This window comes from Bufo bufo, chromosome 2 (genome assembly GCF_905171765.1).
Source record: "Bufo bufo chromosome 2, aBufBuf1.1, whole genome shotgun sequence".
NCBI classification, from domain to species: Eukaryota; Metazoa; Chordata; class Amphibia; order Anura; family Bufonidae; genus Bufo; species Bufo bufo.
This window is the reverse complement of record NC_053390.1, coordinates 142,902,290-142,921,064: the sequence shown is the minus strand read 5'-3', so window position 1 is coordinate 142,921,064 and position 18,775 is coordinate 142,902,290. Positions and strand designations below refer to the sequence as shown.

General features: G+C 44.8%; 1 protein-coding gene across 1 annotated transcript in view; it reads right to left on the bottom strand.

Annotated features, from left to right (window-relative positions):
• The window catches only part of FAM81B (family with sequence similarity 81 member B), a 90,060-nt gene that overhangs the window by 15,871 nt on the left and 55,414 nt on the right, over positions 1 to 18,775 (bottom strand). Inside the window, exons 6-7 of the mRNA XM_040420198.1 lie at positions 7,311 to 7,417; positions 2,874 to 3,009 (exon numbers count right to left, since the gene is read on the bottom strand). Coding sequence (XP_040276132.1) covers positions 2,874 to 3,009; positions 7,311 to 7,417 — 243 coding nt within the window. The remainder of the gene's footprint in view (positions 1 to 2,873; positions 3,010 to 7,310; positions 7,418 to 18,775) is intronic.

Genomic DNA, 18,775 nt, shown 5'->3' with positions numbered 1-18,775 from the left:
GAAGGGACACCCAAACTGAAATGGAAGCGCAGACCCCAGCATGAGCCGGAGCAAGCGTCCATGTTTCCCCCAGTGCCCAGCCCTAGCCCCTGCCACGGGAGAGCAGCGGGGGAAGATGAAGGTAAAAAATTAAAAATCTTCACCTCCCACATGGAGGCCAATCTCTGCCTGCTGATCCCATAGGGACAGGAAAAACACTGAGGGTGAGAAGGGGTGGGGGCAATTTAACCTCTCTCTGTCTATTTCCTGCCCCACAGAGGTCAAGGGTTATCTCTCACTTGTGGCCGTCATGGTGGATGAGATGGAAATAGGGGGTGAAGTCTCCACAGAGATCAAGTATAAGGGAAAGATCTGCTCCTGTTTTGTGTTTAGAGCCGCACCTGGTTTTGGCTCAAAATCACTGATGGAAATCACTGACCGAACACTGACTGTATGAATAAGGCATGAGAGTGCTGCCACACGTTCAGGTTTTTTTATGAAGTATTTGAAGCAAAAATCTGGTGTGGACCATAAAAGGACAGAAACTATAAAAAAAAATAGACACTACTTCTCTATTATTTTCCAATCCACTTTTGGTTTTGACTTCAAAAATTGCATAAAAAAAACATGAATGTGTGGCAGCACCCTTAGGGCTCATGCACATGACCGTATGCCCTCCGAGACATACGGTCCGTGAGCGGGCCATATGTCCCGGAGCGGCATACAACATGCGCATGGGAGCGCATCAGGGCGCCATCGTGCGCTGTGCGCATCAGGGCGCCTGCGGGGCTATTGTCCCGTACTCATAATATCATATGAGTGCGGGACAATAGTAGGTCAATCTGTTGGTGGGTCTATTTTATGACATCAATTTTTTTTCTACATTAGCCCTTATTTTTTGCAGCTCTGCAGTATGAGTGTAAGCTGAACTGCACTAACGCGACATGGCCACTACACTTTGAATGTGTTTCTGGCTACATTTAATGTGGTAGTCCTGGCGCTGGGTTTGAAGGGAACAGCTAATCAGTGGAGGTCCAAGGTATCAGACCCCACCAAGCTGATATTGATGACCTATCCTGAGACTAGGTTAGGAGCCAGAAAACCCTTCAACAACCTGTAATGAGATCATGGCCATTTGGAGCTGCTGGGGAGGTATGTGGTATTCGCTGCTACTAAGGGATATTGGGGGAGATGCATTAAAACTGGTGCAAAGGAAAACTGCCTTATTAGCCCATAGCAACCAGATTCCAAAAATGTAAGGTTGAATCTGAATGGCGCTATCAGCCCCACAAATTCACTAACATTTACACCTGTTTCCAGTCATAAATTGTGTTGGAAATCTACTCTAGTCAGGGACTGGTGTAGATTTCACTCTGGGTGCACAGACTGCCGGAGGATGTGCATAAATAAAAGTGCATCCTCCAGCAGCACACAGGGGATCAAAGACTGGCGTAAATCTTTGATAAATGACCCCCACAGTTTCCTAATCTCCTTAATGGGACAGACATCAGCTACCGTTTACTCTTGGACTGACTTGAAGGGGTTGTTCACCTCTGGAGGATTTTACTGGAGACCCCTAGTGTGGCCAGACCCATGGTGGGCATCATACTTACCTGATCCATTAGTACCCCATGAGTGCTGTAGGTGTCCCTGCATAAACATCTACAATACCTTGGATAGGGGGCACTACAAAGTAACACCATGTCATTGTTTCCTATGGCTGGCTTTCCATATTCCTATTTAATAAATATCCTCCTTACTAAGGCGTGAACAACTCCTTTAAAACCAAGCCCTATGCGGAAGTTGCCTGCCACAACTGGGCACTCTGACGGAGATTTGTCAAAACTGGTGTGAAGGAAAACTGGCTTAGTTGCCCATAGCAACCACTCAGATTTCACCTTTAATTTTCCAAAGAAGCTCTGAAAAATGAAAGGTGGAATCTGGGTGGTTGCTATAGGCAACTAAGCCAGTTTTCCTTTACACCAGTTTTGATAAATCACCCCCAATGTGCTATCATGTCCTTTGTATAATAGGAGTGTTTCAAAATGACACTAGCAAAAAAAGCTTGTGCTGTGTGTCCTGTTTTCTCAGCAAAAAGCATAAAAAGCCGCAAAAGGGCAGAAAACTATAGGGAAGATTTATTAAAACTGTTGTAAGGAAAATTGGCTTAGTTGTCCCTAGCAACCAATCAGAGTCTGCTTTCAATTTTTCAAAGCTCCTTTGGAAAATGCAAGGTGGAATCTGATTGGTTGCTATGGACAACTAAGCCAGTTTTACTTTAGACCAGTCTTGATAAATCTTCCCCTATGTGTGAACCACACCCATAAATGTTCAACTACCAAGCTATACCATAGACCCAATCCATTGATGGTTGATAGATCACCCAAATCATTACAAAAGTAGCCTGTATACTACATATCCAGCTGCCCTGTACAGCTCTGTGAAATATGTTAGTCATGTCGATAGTATAATTCTATAAGGTCTAGGGCTCATGCACACCTCCTTTGCCCCGGCCATGCCTGTTCTGAGGCCCGAAATCCGGGAAATACGGTGCAGTACGGAACAGAGGCACGGATCGGAAGCCCAAGGGAGAACTACAGAGTGCTTCTGTGGGTTTTCAGTCTGTGTCTCCGCACCCGCAAATAAAATAGAGAATGCACTACTTTTTTGCTGTGCGGACCGTCGGATGTGCATCGCGGACCCCATTCGGACCCCTACGGTCAGTGACCATGCATTGCAGACCGCAATTTTCAGTCTGCAGCAGGGATCGGGCCAGCACATGAGCCCTGACTGTGCTAATAAACAATTTTAAATGATCCGTATACATAATTTTAATAAGTGCAAATATTTGCTTCAAAGAAAAAAATGTGAGTGGTATGTGATATACTACTCACCATCCTGTCTCTCAGAGCATTAATGAGTTGTTGTATGTGCTGGGTCTGCTCATCAGCTGTTCTTCCTAGCTGGGATTCAGCCCACTTTCGTTGATTTTGGATTTGTCCTTGAATCTCCTCTAGTAAGCCACCAAGTCTGAGAATAAACATTGTTAAACTTAGTTATTTGAAGAAAAAGCATTGAGCTCGAGGTTGTGCAGCTAAGATCTAAAGAAAAACATAGAGCTGGCTAGGAATATAAAGTCTGTGTAATGCAGGACAGGGAAGGTCCTCGAGAGCAGTGTTCCTCAACTCCAGTCCTTAGGAACAACCTGCTGGTCATGATTTGAGAATATCACACAGAATGAATACCTGTGGTACATCCTGATGCATTGGCAATAATTATATCACCTGCTCAATGATCAAAAAATCCTGAAAATATGACCAGCAGGTGGGCCCTGAGAACTGGAGTGGAGGAACACTGCTCTAGAGCTAGAGATTCTCTTTGTAATTGTTCTCTGGTCTGGCCAAGCGGTACGGATAGTGAACTGGAGACTCTATGGACTAAAAATTCCTAATAGGGTATAGCACTTCTAAACTGGACAACTCTTTTAAGACACTGGTGAGGATGCATTAACTCTCAAGTCAGTATGCATTAACTCTCAAGTCAGTACAAAGCATTTTGGGTTGAGATTTGTTAAAAAGTTCTCATTAACCTCTTAAGGATGTGTAACACCCCAGAGTTGTGTTACGAAACTCTTTTACACCGCTACAACCTGTTAAGGGCATTAACTTTGTCATCTAATGTAATTTTACATCACATCCTCACAAATGTGCATTCTAAGCCTTGTAAATGTATATTGCTGTAATTTCTATGTTCACCAGCAGGTGGCAGCAATGTGTTCAGCAAGGACTTATTGTCAGTTTAGTGTTTCTAAACTGGAATAGTTCATTCCACTTCAGCTCCCCTCTCTGTGAGCAATGTGGATTATTCCATATCCTGCCTCATGGGGAGAGAAGGAAGTTGAGTTAGTGTGCCAGCCACCCCTGCTAGGGGAAGGCTGTGCGTTTAGGAGCTCCCAGATATAGGGATCCAAAGACAGGATCTTGTCTCGGCTGAGACACTGATCATCATCCCTAGCCTGAGCCTTGCAGCCTCAGCTGGAAGAAAGCAAGCAGACCACTCCAGTTCCAGGAAGAAGCGTACCCTGAGAAAATAGCTGTGAGTACCGTCCAGAGACCCAGGAGAATCCATATTCCTCCTCAGCTAGTCAGTCCCCAGACATCAGAAGATAAAAAGCGCAGAAGCCAAATTCCTGCCACATTACAGAGCTAACAAGCAGACGTCCTTTTCCTGCAAAGCTCCAGGTACATGATAGAGCAGAAGATATTTTCCTGCCACACATTGCCAATACCTGCTGGGACCAAAGACTAATACTGTACCTTACTTGGATGAAAGCTACTACCAGTAAAGACAAGTTTGAACTTTACCAAAGGTCTGGATCTCAATTACTGCTGCAAATTCCTCTATTACTCCTACTAGCACCACACTCATTTTATTGCATGTGAGCCAGGATCCAGGAGTCCAGACGTACCCAGGTAGGAGACACCGTTGGACACTATTACCACTACCATACAGAGACATTACTCCACTCTGGCATCCCTAACCTGGTACGTGAGTTGCAACACTTAAAGGGCCCTGTGTAGTACCCTGCGCACGCTGCAATAGGCGTCACGAACAAAACTATAGACTACTATACCCATATCCCTGACCCACTGCATATTTGGCGTCCGTGTAACCATACCACGGTCAGCTCTATTGCAGATGCATCTTATTTTGGACTCAGGACACAGTGGCGGTCATTTACTAAGACCGCCAGTCTTAGATTCCCCCTTATGCTGCCATAAGATTGATAAATTAGGAGCACCTACCACAGTCCGTGCTCCTGGCACAAGACCTACTCCATACCATGGCTGGAGTAGTTTTTCGTCAACATTTATGCCTGCTTCCAGGCGTAAATGGTAGTAAATATGCTGGGGTCAAAATACAGATACAGCTGAAAGCTATGGTGAAGAAGGGAACCATCAGCTACATCCTCCATCATTCCCCAGCAAGTGCTGTCCCTCAGCAGCAGGCTCAATGCAATGACGTTATCGCGCCTGATGACCTGAGCAGAAGTGCGCACAGGCTCGGGATCATCCAGCCTTTGCGCTCTCCTGCTCAGCTCAACAGCCATGATGACTTACTACATTGTGTCTTGCTGCTGAGGTAAGCATGATGTGCTCCATTCATTAGGGAATGGGGCTAGATGAGTATCACTTTTTTTTTAATACTACAATGCTTCACTACTGTAAGGGGGGCACTAAGGGGCATAACTGTGGGGGCACTAAGTGGCCATGCTTACTGTGAGGGAGCACTAAGGGAGCATAACTACAGTACTGTGTGGGGGCTTCTGTTTCGTGGCAAGAGTTTATTAAAAGCAATGTAGGTCAAAAGAGCCACAATACCATAATGTAGTGAGACAACTGATTATTATTCATGATCCCTTGGGTATAAACAACATATCCAGTTTTATTTTTTTTATAAATTTTTTTACATCATTGTATCAATTCCATCTTAGCAAAATTATTTAGTAGGAACTAGGAAACATGGGGAACTCCAAGTTTTCTCCGTCTCCTTATACCACGTGACGTTTCAGGGGACTAACCCCCCTTACTCATGCGTACGGATGAAAGAAAGCCATAGTTTAAATAAGGCTACGAGCACACGACAGTGCTGTTTTTTTGCGGTACGCAAACCGCGGATCCGCAAAAATCGGAAGCCGCCCATGTGCCTTCCGCAATTTGCGGAACGGAACGGGTGGCCCATTGTAGACATGCCTATTCTTGTCCGCAAAACGTATGCAACGGATGCGGACAGCACACGGAGTGCTGTCCGCATCTTTTGCGGCCCCATTGAAGTGAATGGGTCCACATCCGAGCCGCAAAAACGGAGGCTCAGATGCGGACCGAAATAATGGTCGTGTGCATGAGCCCTAAGACATACATATGCCACATACAATTATTACAGAATGATACAAATTCTCACAACTAACATTAATACATCTAAAATCCAAATATTAAAACCAGTAGACCGAGAGTCATCACAAAACTGTGGCAAGAGAGTAATGAAATGTGTGCTAGGATGTCCTGTTCTGCTGTACACAGACAATCCCTTCAAATGGGCACTGTGTAATGCTTAATTTTTTCTGTGGGGGTGCTGTAGGGAAGTGAAACATATGAAGGGAGATTTATCAAGACCAGTGTTAGGCCTCCTGCACACTGTAGTGCTTCTGTAGTGTTCCATTCCGTGCTTCCGTTCCACATCTCCGGATTTATGGACCCATTCAAGTCAATGCGGAATGCACACGGAACGGTGCCAGTCTATTGCGGATCCACATATTCGGCAATGGCACACCTACGTTCATGTGCAGGAGGCCTTAATCCCTTAACCCATAATGCCATATATATATACACGGCGTTATGGGCCAGCGGGTGTATGGAGCGGGCCTCTGCAGTGACCCTGCTCCATACACGCCGTGTGCCATGATACCAAAAATGGTATCAATAAAAACTACAGTTCGTTATGCAAAAAACAAGCCCTCATACAGCTCTGTAGACCGAAATATATAAAAATTATGGCTATCAGAATATAGCGATGCAAAGAAAATTTAGATTTTTCTAAAGGTTTTTTTTTTTTTTTTAAAGTAGTAAAACAATAAAAAACTGTTCAAGTTTGGTATCGCCGCATTTTGAGCCGCAGAATAAGAACATCAGGTCATTTTTGGTGCATAGTTGTAATGTCAAAACCCAACTTGGTATATTAAATGGTGGCATTAAAAAAATGCATCTTGTCCCGCCAAAAATAAGCCCTCATATAGCTATGTGAACGGAAAAACAAAAAAAGTTATGGCTTTTGGAACATGAGGAGGAAAAATCAAAAATGTAAAAATGAAAATAGGCCAGGTCTTTAAAGGGTTAATATCCCCTGTGCTGCCGGAGGATGCATTTAATTTCTGGCTTATCGCTAGCCTCATCACAAATTAGGCACATCCGTAGATTTCTGTCTTCATTTACGCCAGAAAACTGGCATAAATGAAGACTGACCCACCCTCTCCACACCTAGTTTTCAGAAAGTGTCAAAGGGAGGCCTATGAACACCACTTGCGACTATATTTCGTCACAATGGCGTTTAAAAAGTCGCAAAAGATTGCTGGAATTTCCCACAGGGGGACATCTTGTAATCTGCGTATAATTGAAAGACATTTCTAATAAGCAGGGAAGTGACCAGGATACTGTAAAATTGGAAAGTTCTGCTTTTGTATTCTGTATTGATTGAGTGTCTAGTTTTATGCCAGGCTAGTCATTACATAGCCGCATCCCTGCATCGGGCTGCATTAATGTAATTAAAATACATACTTGAAATCTAGAAGCTGGATCTCATGGCGTTGTTCCCCCTGGGCACTCTTCACTTTGTTATTCTGTTCAGAAATAGAAGTTTCAATTTTTCCTATTAGCTGCATCACCTAATAGAAATTTAACAGAGAAGCCAGCACAATCAGTTTCCTGCATTAAAATATGCACTATTTACTCAAAGCACTCAAGAGAAAAAGAAAAGTTCCCGCAGCCAGATTATGCATCCACAGTTTGGCTGCCAAATTACACATGTTTCTATTCTAAACATTCAGAAACCCCTAACCTAAATCCCAATGCATCATTCAACTTGTCATACAACTGCATATTTGCTTTCTTCCAATGTATTTTTAGCAGTCATAAGTAATAAAAAATCTCATGTTGTACACTGTCATTTCTATCAACCCATGTTGTCCAACCAGTAGCTTGTGATTACACCTTGCTGCACTGACTGGGGATTCAAATTGCCATTATACAGCTTTGTAATTCCAGCAAACCGTTCTTGTTATTGGGGTGCAAGTGCTGTTTGATACAGCCATTAACAGGGTTTATTACAAGGAAATATTTATATGTTATTATTTTCTCCTTGTGCGGTGCAGTTATATGTTCTAAAGCATTTTTTTGGCTCAATAAATAGTGGAGAAAAAAGGGCTTATTAGCCGTTGTGTGGTGAAGTGAGGAAAATACAGTCCTTTTTGGCGTGTTTAGCTGGCAAAAAACTATATATTATTTGCCGTTCATCGGTGCAGTTATATGTTCTAAATCCTTTTGTGGAGTGTATAAGTGGAAAAAAGTAAGGGCCTATTTGCCATTCAGCGGTGCGGTTATATGTTCTAAATCCGTTTTTGGCGTGTATTAGTGGCACAAAAAAAGTATGCTGTTGTGTGGTGAAGTGAGAAAATTACATCCCTTTTTCGGCGTGTATTAGTGGCAAAAAATATATATTTGCTGTTTAGCGGTGCAGTTATATGTTCTAAAGCCCTTTTTTGCATGTACAGTTGTGTTCAAAATTATTCAACCCCCACTGAAATTGAGTGTTTTGGCCAGTTTGACATTGATTTTGATCATTTCAGTCATCTTGTTTACAATTAAATCAAAGAGGCACTTGTAAGTCAGACAAATATAACATAACATTTATAATGAAATAACCACAAATGTCTTTTCTGTGCTCACATCATTATCAGTTTTATTCAACCCCCAAGTGACATTCAATCTTAGTACTTTGTACAACATCCTTTTCCAGTTATAACAGCTTTTAAACGTGAAGCATAGCTTGACACAAGTGTCTTGCAGCGATCTACGGGTATCTTCGCCCATTCTTCATGGGCAAAAGCCTCCAGTTCAGTCACATTCTTAGGCTTGCGCGCTGCAACTGCTTTCTTTAAGTCCCACCAGAGGTTCTCAATCGGATTTAAGTCTGGGGACTGCGATGGCCACTTCAAAATGTTCCAGCCTTTAATCTGCAACCATGCTCTAGTGGACTTGGAGGTATGCTTGGGATCATTGTCCTGTTGAAAGGTCCAACGTCTCCCAAGCCTCAGGTTTGTGACGGACTGCATCACATTTTCATCCAATATCTCCTGGTACTGAAGAGAATTCATGGTACCTTGCGCACGCTGAAGCTTCCCTGTACCTGTAGAAGCAAAACAGCCCCAAAGCATGATTGACCCCCAGCCATGCTTCACAGTAGGCAAGGTGTTCTTTTCTTCATAGGCCTTGTTCTTCCTCCTCCAAACATAGCGTTGATCCATGGGCCCAAACAGTTCTAATTTTGTTTCATCAGTCCACAGAACACTATCCCAAAACTTTTGTGGTTTGTCCACATGACTTTTGGCATACTGCAGTCGACTCTTCTTATTCTTTGGAGACAGCAAAGGGGTGCGCCTGGGAGTTCTGGCATGGAGGCCTTCATTACGCAGTGTGCGGCTTATTGTCTGAGCTGAAACTTCAGTACCCACATCTGACAAATCTTTTTTCAGTTCCTCAGCAGTCACACGGGGACTTTTCTCCACTTTGCGCTTCAGGTAGCGCGCAGCAGTCAAAGTCAGCATCTTCTTTCTGCCACGACCAGGTAGCGTTTCAACAGTGCCCTTTGCCTTGAATTTGCGAATGATGCTTCCTATGGTGTCTCTTGGTATGTTTAACATCTTTGCAATCTTCTTATAGCCATTGCCCTTCCTGTGAAGAGAAATCACCTCTTCTCTTGTCTTCCTGGACCATTCTCTTGACTTCACCATGTTTGTAAACACATCAGTAAATGTCTAGAGTATCACAGTCCTTTTAAATCTGCCTAATTGGTGCTTATTATGCTTGATTGCTGCTCCTTGACATCCACAGGTGTTTTCAATACCTGATCGAAAACACTTGAATGAACCTCTGTTCTTAAGAGTGGTAGTCTTTAAAGGGGTTGAATAATTGTGTCAATGAAGAAATTACAAAAAAAACATTTAATACTGTATTACAAAAACAATTGATGTCATTTTAGTTGCATTTGGTTCTTTAAAAAGTCCTTGTAAGATTTCATTCTGAACACAATTACAAATGTACACTAAATTCCCTAAAACCCTTTACAGCATTGGGGGTTGAATAATTTTGAACACAACTGTATTAGTGGCACAAAAAAAGTATGCTGTTGTGTGGTGAAGTAAGAAAATTACAGCTCTTTTTGGCGTGTATTAGTGGCAAAAAAATATATATTATTTGCCGTTCAGCGGTGTAGATATGTTCTAAAGCCTTTTGTGGAGTGTATAAGTGGAAAAAAGTAGGGGGCCTATTTGCCATTCAGCGGTGCAGTTATATGTTCTAAAGCCCTTTTTGGAGTGTATTCGTGGCACAAAAAAAGTATTTGCCGTTCAGCGGTACAGTTATATGTTCTGAAGCCCTTTTTGGCATGTATTAGTGACAAAAAATATATATATTTGCCGTTCAGCGGTGCAGTTATATGTTCTAAAGCCCTTTTTGGCATGTATTAGTGACAAAAAATATATATATATGCCGTTCAGCGGTGCAGTTATATGTTCTAAAGCCCTTTTTGGTGTGCATTAGTGGCAAAAAAATATATATTTGCCGTTCAGCTGTGCAGTTATATGTTCTAAAACCTTTTGTGACGTGTATAAGTGGAAAAAAATAAGGACCTATTTGCCGTTCAGCAGTGCAGTTATATGTTCTAAAGCCTTCTTTGGCATGTATTAGTGGCAAAAAATGGGCTTATTAGGCATTGTGTGGTGAAGTGAGAAAATTACAGACTTTTTTGTGGTGATTTAATTTCCTTTTTATTTATTTATTTGATCTAACAGTATGTCAGACAGAGAAGTGCCAGGCCCTGCACAGTGGAGTGACAGTGGTCTAAATGTTTCTGGTGCAGGCACAGGTTGCAGCAGAGTAAGGGGGCGTGGCAGCAGGAGTCGCAGCGAGAGGCCTGTGCTCACGGTGTCATCTAGCGGTCGTTTCTTGACTAGCAACCCAGCGGTTCTTGAATGGTTGACTTGGTCATCCACTTCGTCCCAAGTGACATCAGACACCCCCAGTCAGATGCAACCCTTAGTTGGCATGGCCCCGGAGCAGGCCCTGTGTACTCACCTGTACTCAACCTGCCTCTGTCCTTTTCTGTTCCCTCAGCCAGAGAAGTATTATATGCTATACACCTAATAAAAATAGCTCCAACACATATGTACAGTATGCTGTGCCCAATCAGTTTCAATCTGACCACACCAAATAAACATGCACAACATAAAATAAGTCCAACAAAAGCTTTATTAGTACATATCAGAAAATTACATGAGTTAAAGTAGCAGTGGCATATATACACAGGAGACAGAGGAACCATACAGAAGGTCACATAGTGAGTATACAGACTCCTGAATCCATGATACTCGAGCTAGCATCTATCACACTTGGATATAGGGGGTGTGAAAGCACACCATATACACAATCCTACAGCTCCAGGTGGAGGTCAAGTGTTTAAAGGGTTTCTGTCACTAGAATTAACCCTATTAAACTAGCTGACATTAGCGATGTGCCAATGTCAGCTGAACCTAACTAGCCTATTCCTAATTTTATCTATGCCCCCGTTACTCCAGAAATTTAACTTTTATAATATGCTAATTAGCCTCTAGGTGCAGGGGGAACGTGCCCCTGCTCTTAGAGGCTCCGTTCTCAGTGGATTCCCTGAGGAAGCTACAAGCGAAACGTGCGTCGACGTTTGAACCATCTTGGTCGGTAATATTTATTATAATCAGCACTCCTTATATTGTCTATTTGATATTTATGGCACTAGGCACCTTAGATTGTTTTATCATTATCTACGTGATACCTGCTTTCATCTATTAAACACTTGACCTCCACATGGAGCTGTAGGATTGTGTATGTGGTGCGATTTCACACCCCCTATATCCAAGTGTGATAGAATATAATGGATTCATGAGTTTTTATACTCATTATGTGACCTTCTGTATGGTTCCTCTGTCTCCTGTGTATATATGCTGCTGCTATCTTAACTCTTGTAATTTTCTGATATGTACTACTAAAGCTTTTGTTGGACTTATTATATGTTGTGCATGTTTATCTGGTGTGAAGTATTATATGCTGTGGGCTCAGCTCCACTATACAGCGAGGACGAGCTACTAGAGGACAGTCAGCAGCTTCTGGGCCAGCCAAGATGTGGAGGAGACATCCGCCGCTTCCTCCTGTAGTGGGCAAGTAGTGATGAGGAGAGTGGCATGGGAGCTGGTGTTGCGAGCGATCAAGCTCCTGACCCAGAGACAATTGAGGAGGACATCAGTGACGTGCAGACAGTATTCAATGATGTAGCTGATCGCACTTGGGAGCCGGGTGAACTAGGGGCCTTCATCATCATCATCGTGAGAAGAGGGTGGCAGCTTGCCCGTGAGGCACCGCCGGAGCCAGTAAGTCGCTAGTGTTGCCAGGAGTCAGCTGTGGGAGGTCGGGAGCCAAATGTGCCCAGGGTAGACCACCCGCTTTGCAGGAGCCTACCTGCCTGGAAAGTAGTGGTGCAGGGGTTCACAGGAGCAGTGGCGGTTGCAGTCAGTCAGTGCGGAGTGTTGGGGGTAAAATCACCTACTCAGCATCGTGGCAGTTTTTGTTAAGCAGCCGGAGGAGGCGAACACGGCCATTTGTAGAATCTGTGTGCAGAAGGTAAAGCATGGCCAGGGTGCCAATGTTGGCACCAGGGCCTTGCGTCAACAAATGCAGCGTCACCATAAAGTGGCCTGGGAGAACCGTGGCTCCGATGTGGTGGTCCAGCCGGCCACAGCAACTGCTGCATCACCCAGTGGCACGCACCCAATTTCATGCAATCAAGCAGGGGCGTTGCTGGAGTCTTAAGAGATCCGGGGCACGAGGCCACGTGAAGACACGCCACCACCCCATGAAGCCACGCCCTCATCACCACCGGGGGGGGCTTTTACAGTAGTTATTAACCCCTTTCAGCAGTCCTCACTTCAGTGAATGGGGGACTGCTGAATAGGGTTAATAACTACAGTGAAGGGCCTAGCCGTCTGGGCAACCCCACAGATCATCCGTAACAATGTCATCCACAGATCCCCCTAAGTGTCATCCACAGATCCCCTCCCCACCCAGCGCCGCCTCCTAGCTAATTTATTCACTTCACTTGCCTCTGTGTAATCTCGTACAGGCGCACTGGCAGAGATATCGTCAAATGAGGTGCGCTGGAAGACGGCGCATGCACACTTTGCTCGACGATGCCTCTGCCAGTGCACCTGTGCGAGATTACACAGAGACAACTGAAGTGAATAAATTAGCTAGGAGGCGACGTTGGGCGGGGAGGGGATCTGTGGATGACAGAGGCAAGTGAAGTGAATAAATTACCTAGGGGGCGGCGCCGCGGGCCCTGCATTTGGGGCACTGGACAAAACATCTGGGGCTCCAGCCCCGAATGTTTTGACCTAACGACGCCCCTGCAGTCAAGGTTCCACCACCTCAGCCGAATGGAGCTGTCTGTCCTTCCCATCATCTGCTGGTCCTGATGCTCCTGCTTCTCCTCCTCCTACTCCTCATCAGTCATTCCATCAGCAAGTGATCACCGAAGCGATTGCCAAGAGACCACAGTATGCGTGCACTCATCCTACGGCGCAGAAGCTGAACGTGCTCCTGGCCAAGTTGCTGCTGCTGCAGTCTCTCCCTTTCCAAGTGGTGGACTCTGCACCTTTCAGAGAACTGATGGCTTGTGCTGAGCCTAGGTGGAGAGTCATAAGCTGTCATTTCTTTGCGAAAAAGGCAGTACCAGCCTGACACACATATGTAGAACAGAAGGTGGGCCAGTCCTTGAGCCTGTCGGTGTCTGCCAAAGTGGACGGCAGCGCCGACGTGTGGAGCTGTAACTACGGTCAATATATGGCCTAATGGGTAAATGTGGTTCCTGCCCAGCGACCCATTGGAATTCCACCCTCCATATGTTGGACCGACTGTATAAACAGAAAAAGGTGATAAACGATTTCTTGATGATACAGGCAGACAGAGGTACTCCCCTGTGTAACTTCGATGTTAGCCAGTGGCAGTTCATGCGTGACACCTGCCGTTTGCTTGTGCCCTTTGAGGAGGCCACTTTATTTGTCAGTCGCCAGGACTACGGGATGAACAACGTCATTCCACTGCTTCATGTCCTGGAAGAGATGCTGGTAAATCTGGCTGGTCAGGGGACTGGAGACGTGCCACCTAGATCTCACGGCCACATAAGCCCTGTGGGGCTGAACTGGAGGAGGAGGAGGACATTGGAGGACAAGCAATGTGTAGCGAAATGGGTGGTTTTTCTACACAGGTGACAGGAGAGGAGGAGCAGGAGCAGCCAGAGGAGCTACAGGGCGATGAGGAAGAGGAGGCAGAGGACCCAGACACACCGTGGCAGTATGCAGGAGAGGCAGGGAGTCCCTCCAAGTCACTTGCACAAATGGCCCGATGCATGCTCACTTGCTTATGTAGTGACAGCCGAATTGTCACCAGAGGGATGACTTCTGGCTCTCCCCCTTGTTGGACCCTCGCTACCGGTCCAAAATGGAGGCCTTTCTTATACCCGCTGGGAGGGAGGACAAACTGAATTACTATAGAAACATCCTATGTAGTAAGTTGGCCGCTGCCTATCTGCACCATCGTCCATCCTCTCGCAGGTCTGACTGGGGGGGCCCTCTGCGCTCACATTCCTCTGCCATGGCTGCTGTGGCAGGGTTGGGGGGTAGGAGCAGTTCCAGCTCCATCAGCAGCAACTTGAGTCTAGAGTCGCTGATGAGCAGCTTTCTTCACCTGCCTAGTGAAGAAACTACTCACCAGCAGCAGCAGTTAGACCTGGAGAAGGACCTGAACCAGCAGGTGGTGGAATACTTGGACAGCACCCTGCCACCCCACATTGAAGATCCACTGGACTACTGGGCAGCGAAACTGGATTTGTGGCTGCAACTGGCAGAGTTTGCCCTGGAAAAGCTGTCCTGCCCGGCCAGTAGTGTGGCATCAGAGCGGGTGTTTAGTGCGGCGGGGGCCATAGTTACCCCAAGAAGAACTCGCCTGTCCACCCAAAATGTGGAGAGACTGACCTTTGTCAAGATGAATCAGGCATGAATCAGACAGGATTTCCACCCACCAATGCCTGATGCATCAGACTAGATCATCCATGGTGCCTCACCAACACTTTGACAAAAGAGACCGATTTCTTCTGGCTTCCTGCCTCAGCTACTATTCTGATGCTGCCACCCGCCTAATGCCACACATCTGATGCCAAGTGCTCCTTCTTTCACCCACCATATTCAGCTGGTACTGGTATTACCACCCACCTCCTCACTCTGTCACCGGGTCACTCTGTGGTCTCCTGATGCTGCTGCCACCTCCACACTATGTCACCTTGCCACTCTGTGGTCTCCTGATGCTGATGCCATCTCGACACTATGTCCTCTTGCCACTCTGTGAACTCCTGATTCTGCTGCTACCTCAACACTATGTCACCTTGCCACTGTGGCCTCCTGATAATGCTGCTGCCATGTCCACACTCTATTATTGTGCCACTCTGTGATCTTCTCATGCTGCTGCTGCCACCTACACACTGTCATTGTGTCACCCTGTGGCCTCCTACTGATGCTACTGCTGTCACCACCTCCACACTGTCATTGTGCCACCCTGTGGCCTCCTCCTGATGCTGCTGCCACCTCCAGACTCTGTCATTGAGCCATTCTGTGGTCTCCTCATGCTGCTTCCACCTCACCACTATGTCATAGGGCCACTCTGTGGACTTCTCATGCTGTTCCCACCCTCCTCACTTCATGACTGGTCCACTATTTTGCCTTTCAGCCTGGCTGACATAATCATTTATTTGATCCTTCTTCTGATCTGTCAGAAGGAAGGAAAAATGAGACGCACAACAGATCCTGTCTATGTAACAGCTGTAAGGCCTGCCTGACATGGTCCCTATTTTGCATCAGAACTTGCTTATGATTTGGTAGCCAAAAGCAGAAGTGGGTACAAAACACAGAAGACATGCAAATATTCCATTCACGCGTCATCTCAGTGCATCTCGTTCTGTATCCCCTTGCGGATTCATTTAATTGATTTGGGACACGGTAGTACCATTATAGCCCATCTCGGCTGTCCCAGTTAACTCCGTTAGAAACATTACTGCCAACCATTTATACGCTATATGGCTTTACTTATTAGACATTGGAGGATGTTTAGATGGATTTCGAAGGGTTGATATCTACTATCCTAGTTTCTCAACTTGTGTTGCCATTCTGTCTAATACAAGTCTTCATCTAGCAGATCTACTTTGTTTGACATACTCTGGCTGACAGATAGATGGGATGTGGCATATTTCCCTTCTGTTAGTTGTTTAGCCCTGCCAGCAATTATGCATTTTAGGTGCCTGAAAATGTGCAGATGTCCATCCCAGAAAATGTCTTCATTTATATCCCTGGCCTGCCCTCTGATATGTACATCTTAATAGAACTACATCACGATATTTTATGTAATAGCTAGAAAACATTCACTTAATTAATAGGACATATTTCTTGTAAACTTAGTACATATGACGCTAGTGCAGCTGGAGTATCTATGCCATCTGTTTCACCCACTAATTATTTAGCTACTTTAATGCATAATTGTGTAATTTATTTTTTAACAATGCATTTTATAAAATGCTATGGACTCAATTGAAAGATTCAAGGGAGCAAAAGTGACATACGGTATATTAAGCTATAGCATATGATGCAATGTATATCTGCTGTGGACAATCCTATTTTGTTAGATGACTCACCCAAAAATAAGCTGTTACATGGTATCCTGCTGCTTAAAACTTACAGTGATCAACCATGATCCATGGGAGGGCTTGGCAAGAGCTAATCAATTTCCCTTCAGATTCATTGCACAAGAAATGATGCAGTTCACTGCACTGGGCTGTGTATAATGTAGAGACTTGTGGGGTCTTCCAGGATGAGAGCACTCTTTGTAGTTGCTCTCTCCTATGGATGATGAATAGATATCTTGCTGATGAGGGATCTCCCACTATAAACTCAGGATTCCCTAATAAGGTATTTGCAAATTGATATTCCAATGAAATAATCCCTTAAAGAGGATCTGTCACCATGTTCTTGGACTATTATCTGCCATAACCCCGCTGTCAATGTTTAAAGCTGCACTGAAATACATTGTCAGGACTGCTGTGCATGCGCGCAGGAGTCCTCTCCATTATGTTAGCACAACACAGCAGTCCGGAAAATTTGCTTTAAAGGGAACCTATAGCCTGGATTTTGTGTATAATAGAGCTGAGGACATGGGTTGCTAGATGGCCGCTAGCACATCCGCAATACCCAGTCCCCATAGCTCTGTGTGCTTTTATTGTGTAAAAAAAACATTTTGATCCCTATGCAAATTAACCTGAGATGTGTCCTGTACGTGAGATGAGTCCAGCGTGAAGAAGCCCAGCACTGCCCCGCATCCTCAGAATCTCCTCCTTGCTCCTCGACATCAGAAAGCTAGAGCGCCGTAATCTCGCGATAAGCGAGCTAGCGCATGCGCAGTGTCATCATAGTGTCGGCAGAGATGAAGGAGTCTATGTAGAGATGAGGAACACTGTGTGGAGCTTTGTGGATTAGTGTGGTAAGTTTAAATTGTATTCTAAAGTGAAGAGACAACCAAGGCAGTGACTGGCACAAGGCAGAGTGCTGTTCACTTTCCATAATTCAATCTCTCTACAGACACAATAAATAAAGAAATACACCACAATGGCAGTTAGTATTCTGTCTTTGTACCGTTAACAAAACCAGATCATGATAGGTAAAGTGACACAATTACTTGACTTGTAGCCTGCAGTCTTCTACCATAGAGGTCAGTGCTACAAGAGTTGTTAGCTCTTATAGTACTGAGCTCTATGGCTATTTTAGGAACAGTTACCCTCTGCTCTATGCCTGAGCAACCAGGTTGATTTGTTAGTTTCTGTTCTGATTTGGATTGATGCTTGCCTTTGACCTTCTGCCTGGATTTTGCATGAACGCTGCTTGCCCTGACTTTCTGTGTGATTGACTTCTAACCCGATCACCTGATTTTGCTACTACCAAGTGGTTCTACTCTATGTCATCCACTGCCCATGGACTCCGAACCAGAAGTGCTGCACTCCACCTGTGGCAACTTAGAAGATCCACTGTCCAGGTAGGCTCTGTGTCTTTACTACCATTCACTGCAATATGGCACATCTGTCTGAAAAAGCTTACAGTGGTACCACAGGGGATAACCAGGGATACACTAAAAGTGGTCTGGACCCCTCAACTATAATAGTCGATGAGGATAAAGGATCCTTAGCAATCACTATAATAATAATATGCAAATTGCAGATCCACAAAACATGGATACTGGCCGTGAACATTCCGCATTTTGCGGGACGGAACGTCCTGTCCATAATAGAACAGTCATATCCTTGTCCGTAATGCGGACAATAATAGGACATGTCCTATTTTTTTACGGAACGGCTATGCGGACATATGGACATGGAATGCACACAGTCATTTCCATTTTTTCCCCAAAAAAATTGGAACGGACACAGAAAAAAACCGTTTGTGTGCATGAGCCCTTAGTGTATTTCTTGTGCAGACCCTTCTGTGTCTGAACAGTCATTCCACCCCTGGGGACAACCCAAATTAAGTTCAAGTATTATAACTCATCCAGCACAGAATTATACGTGATATACAGACCGAAGACAAGCTGGTCGCTTTTACAGTGAGTCACATCCCTCTACTATGTAATATAAGGTAATGCTCATGAACTGGTAATAGTAAAATAAAAATAGGAGCTTTAAGATGTTCCTCGTTTAGAAAAATGATGCCAAGTTCAGCCCCCTCACTGTCTGTGGGAAGTGTCACCATGCAGCATGAGTCTTCAATGTCTAGGAATGCAGAATTTATGGACACTCTTGCAAGGAATAAGAAGCTTTGAAATTCCTGAAGCATATTCACTAAACAACAAAT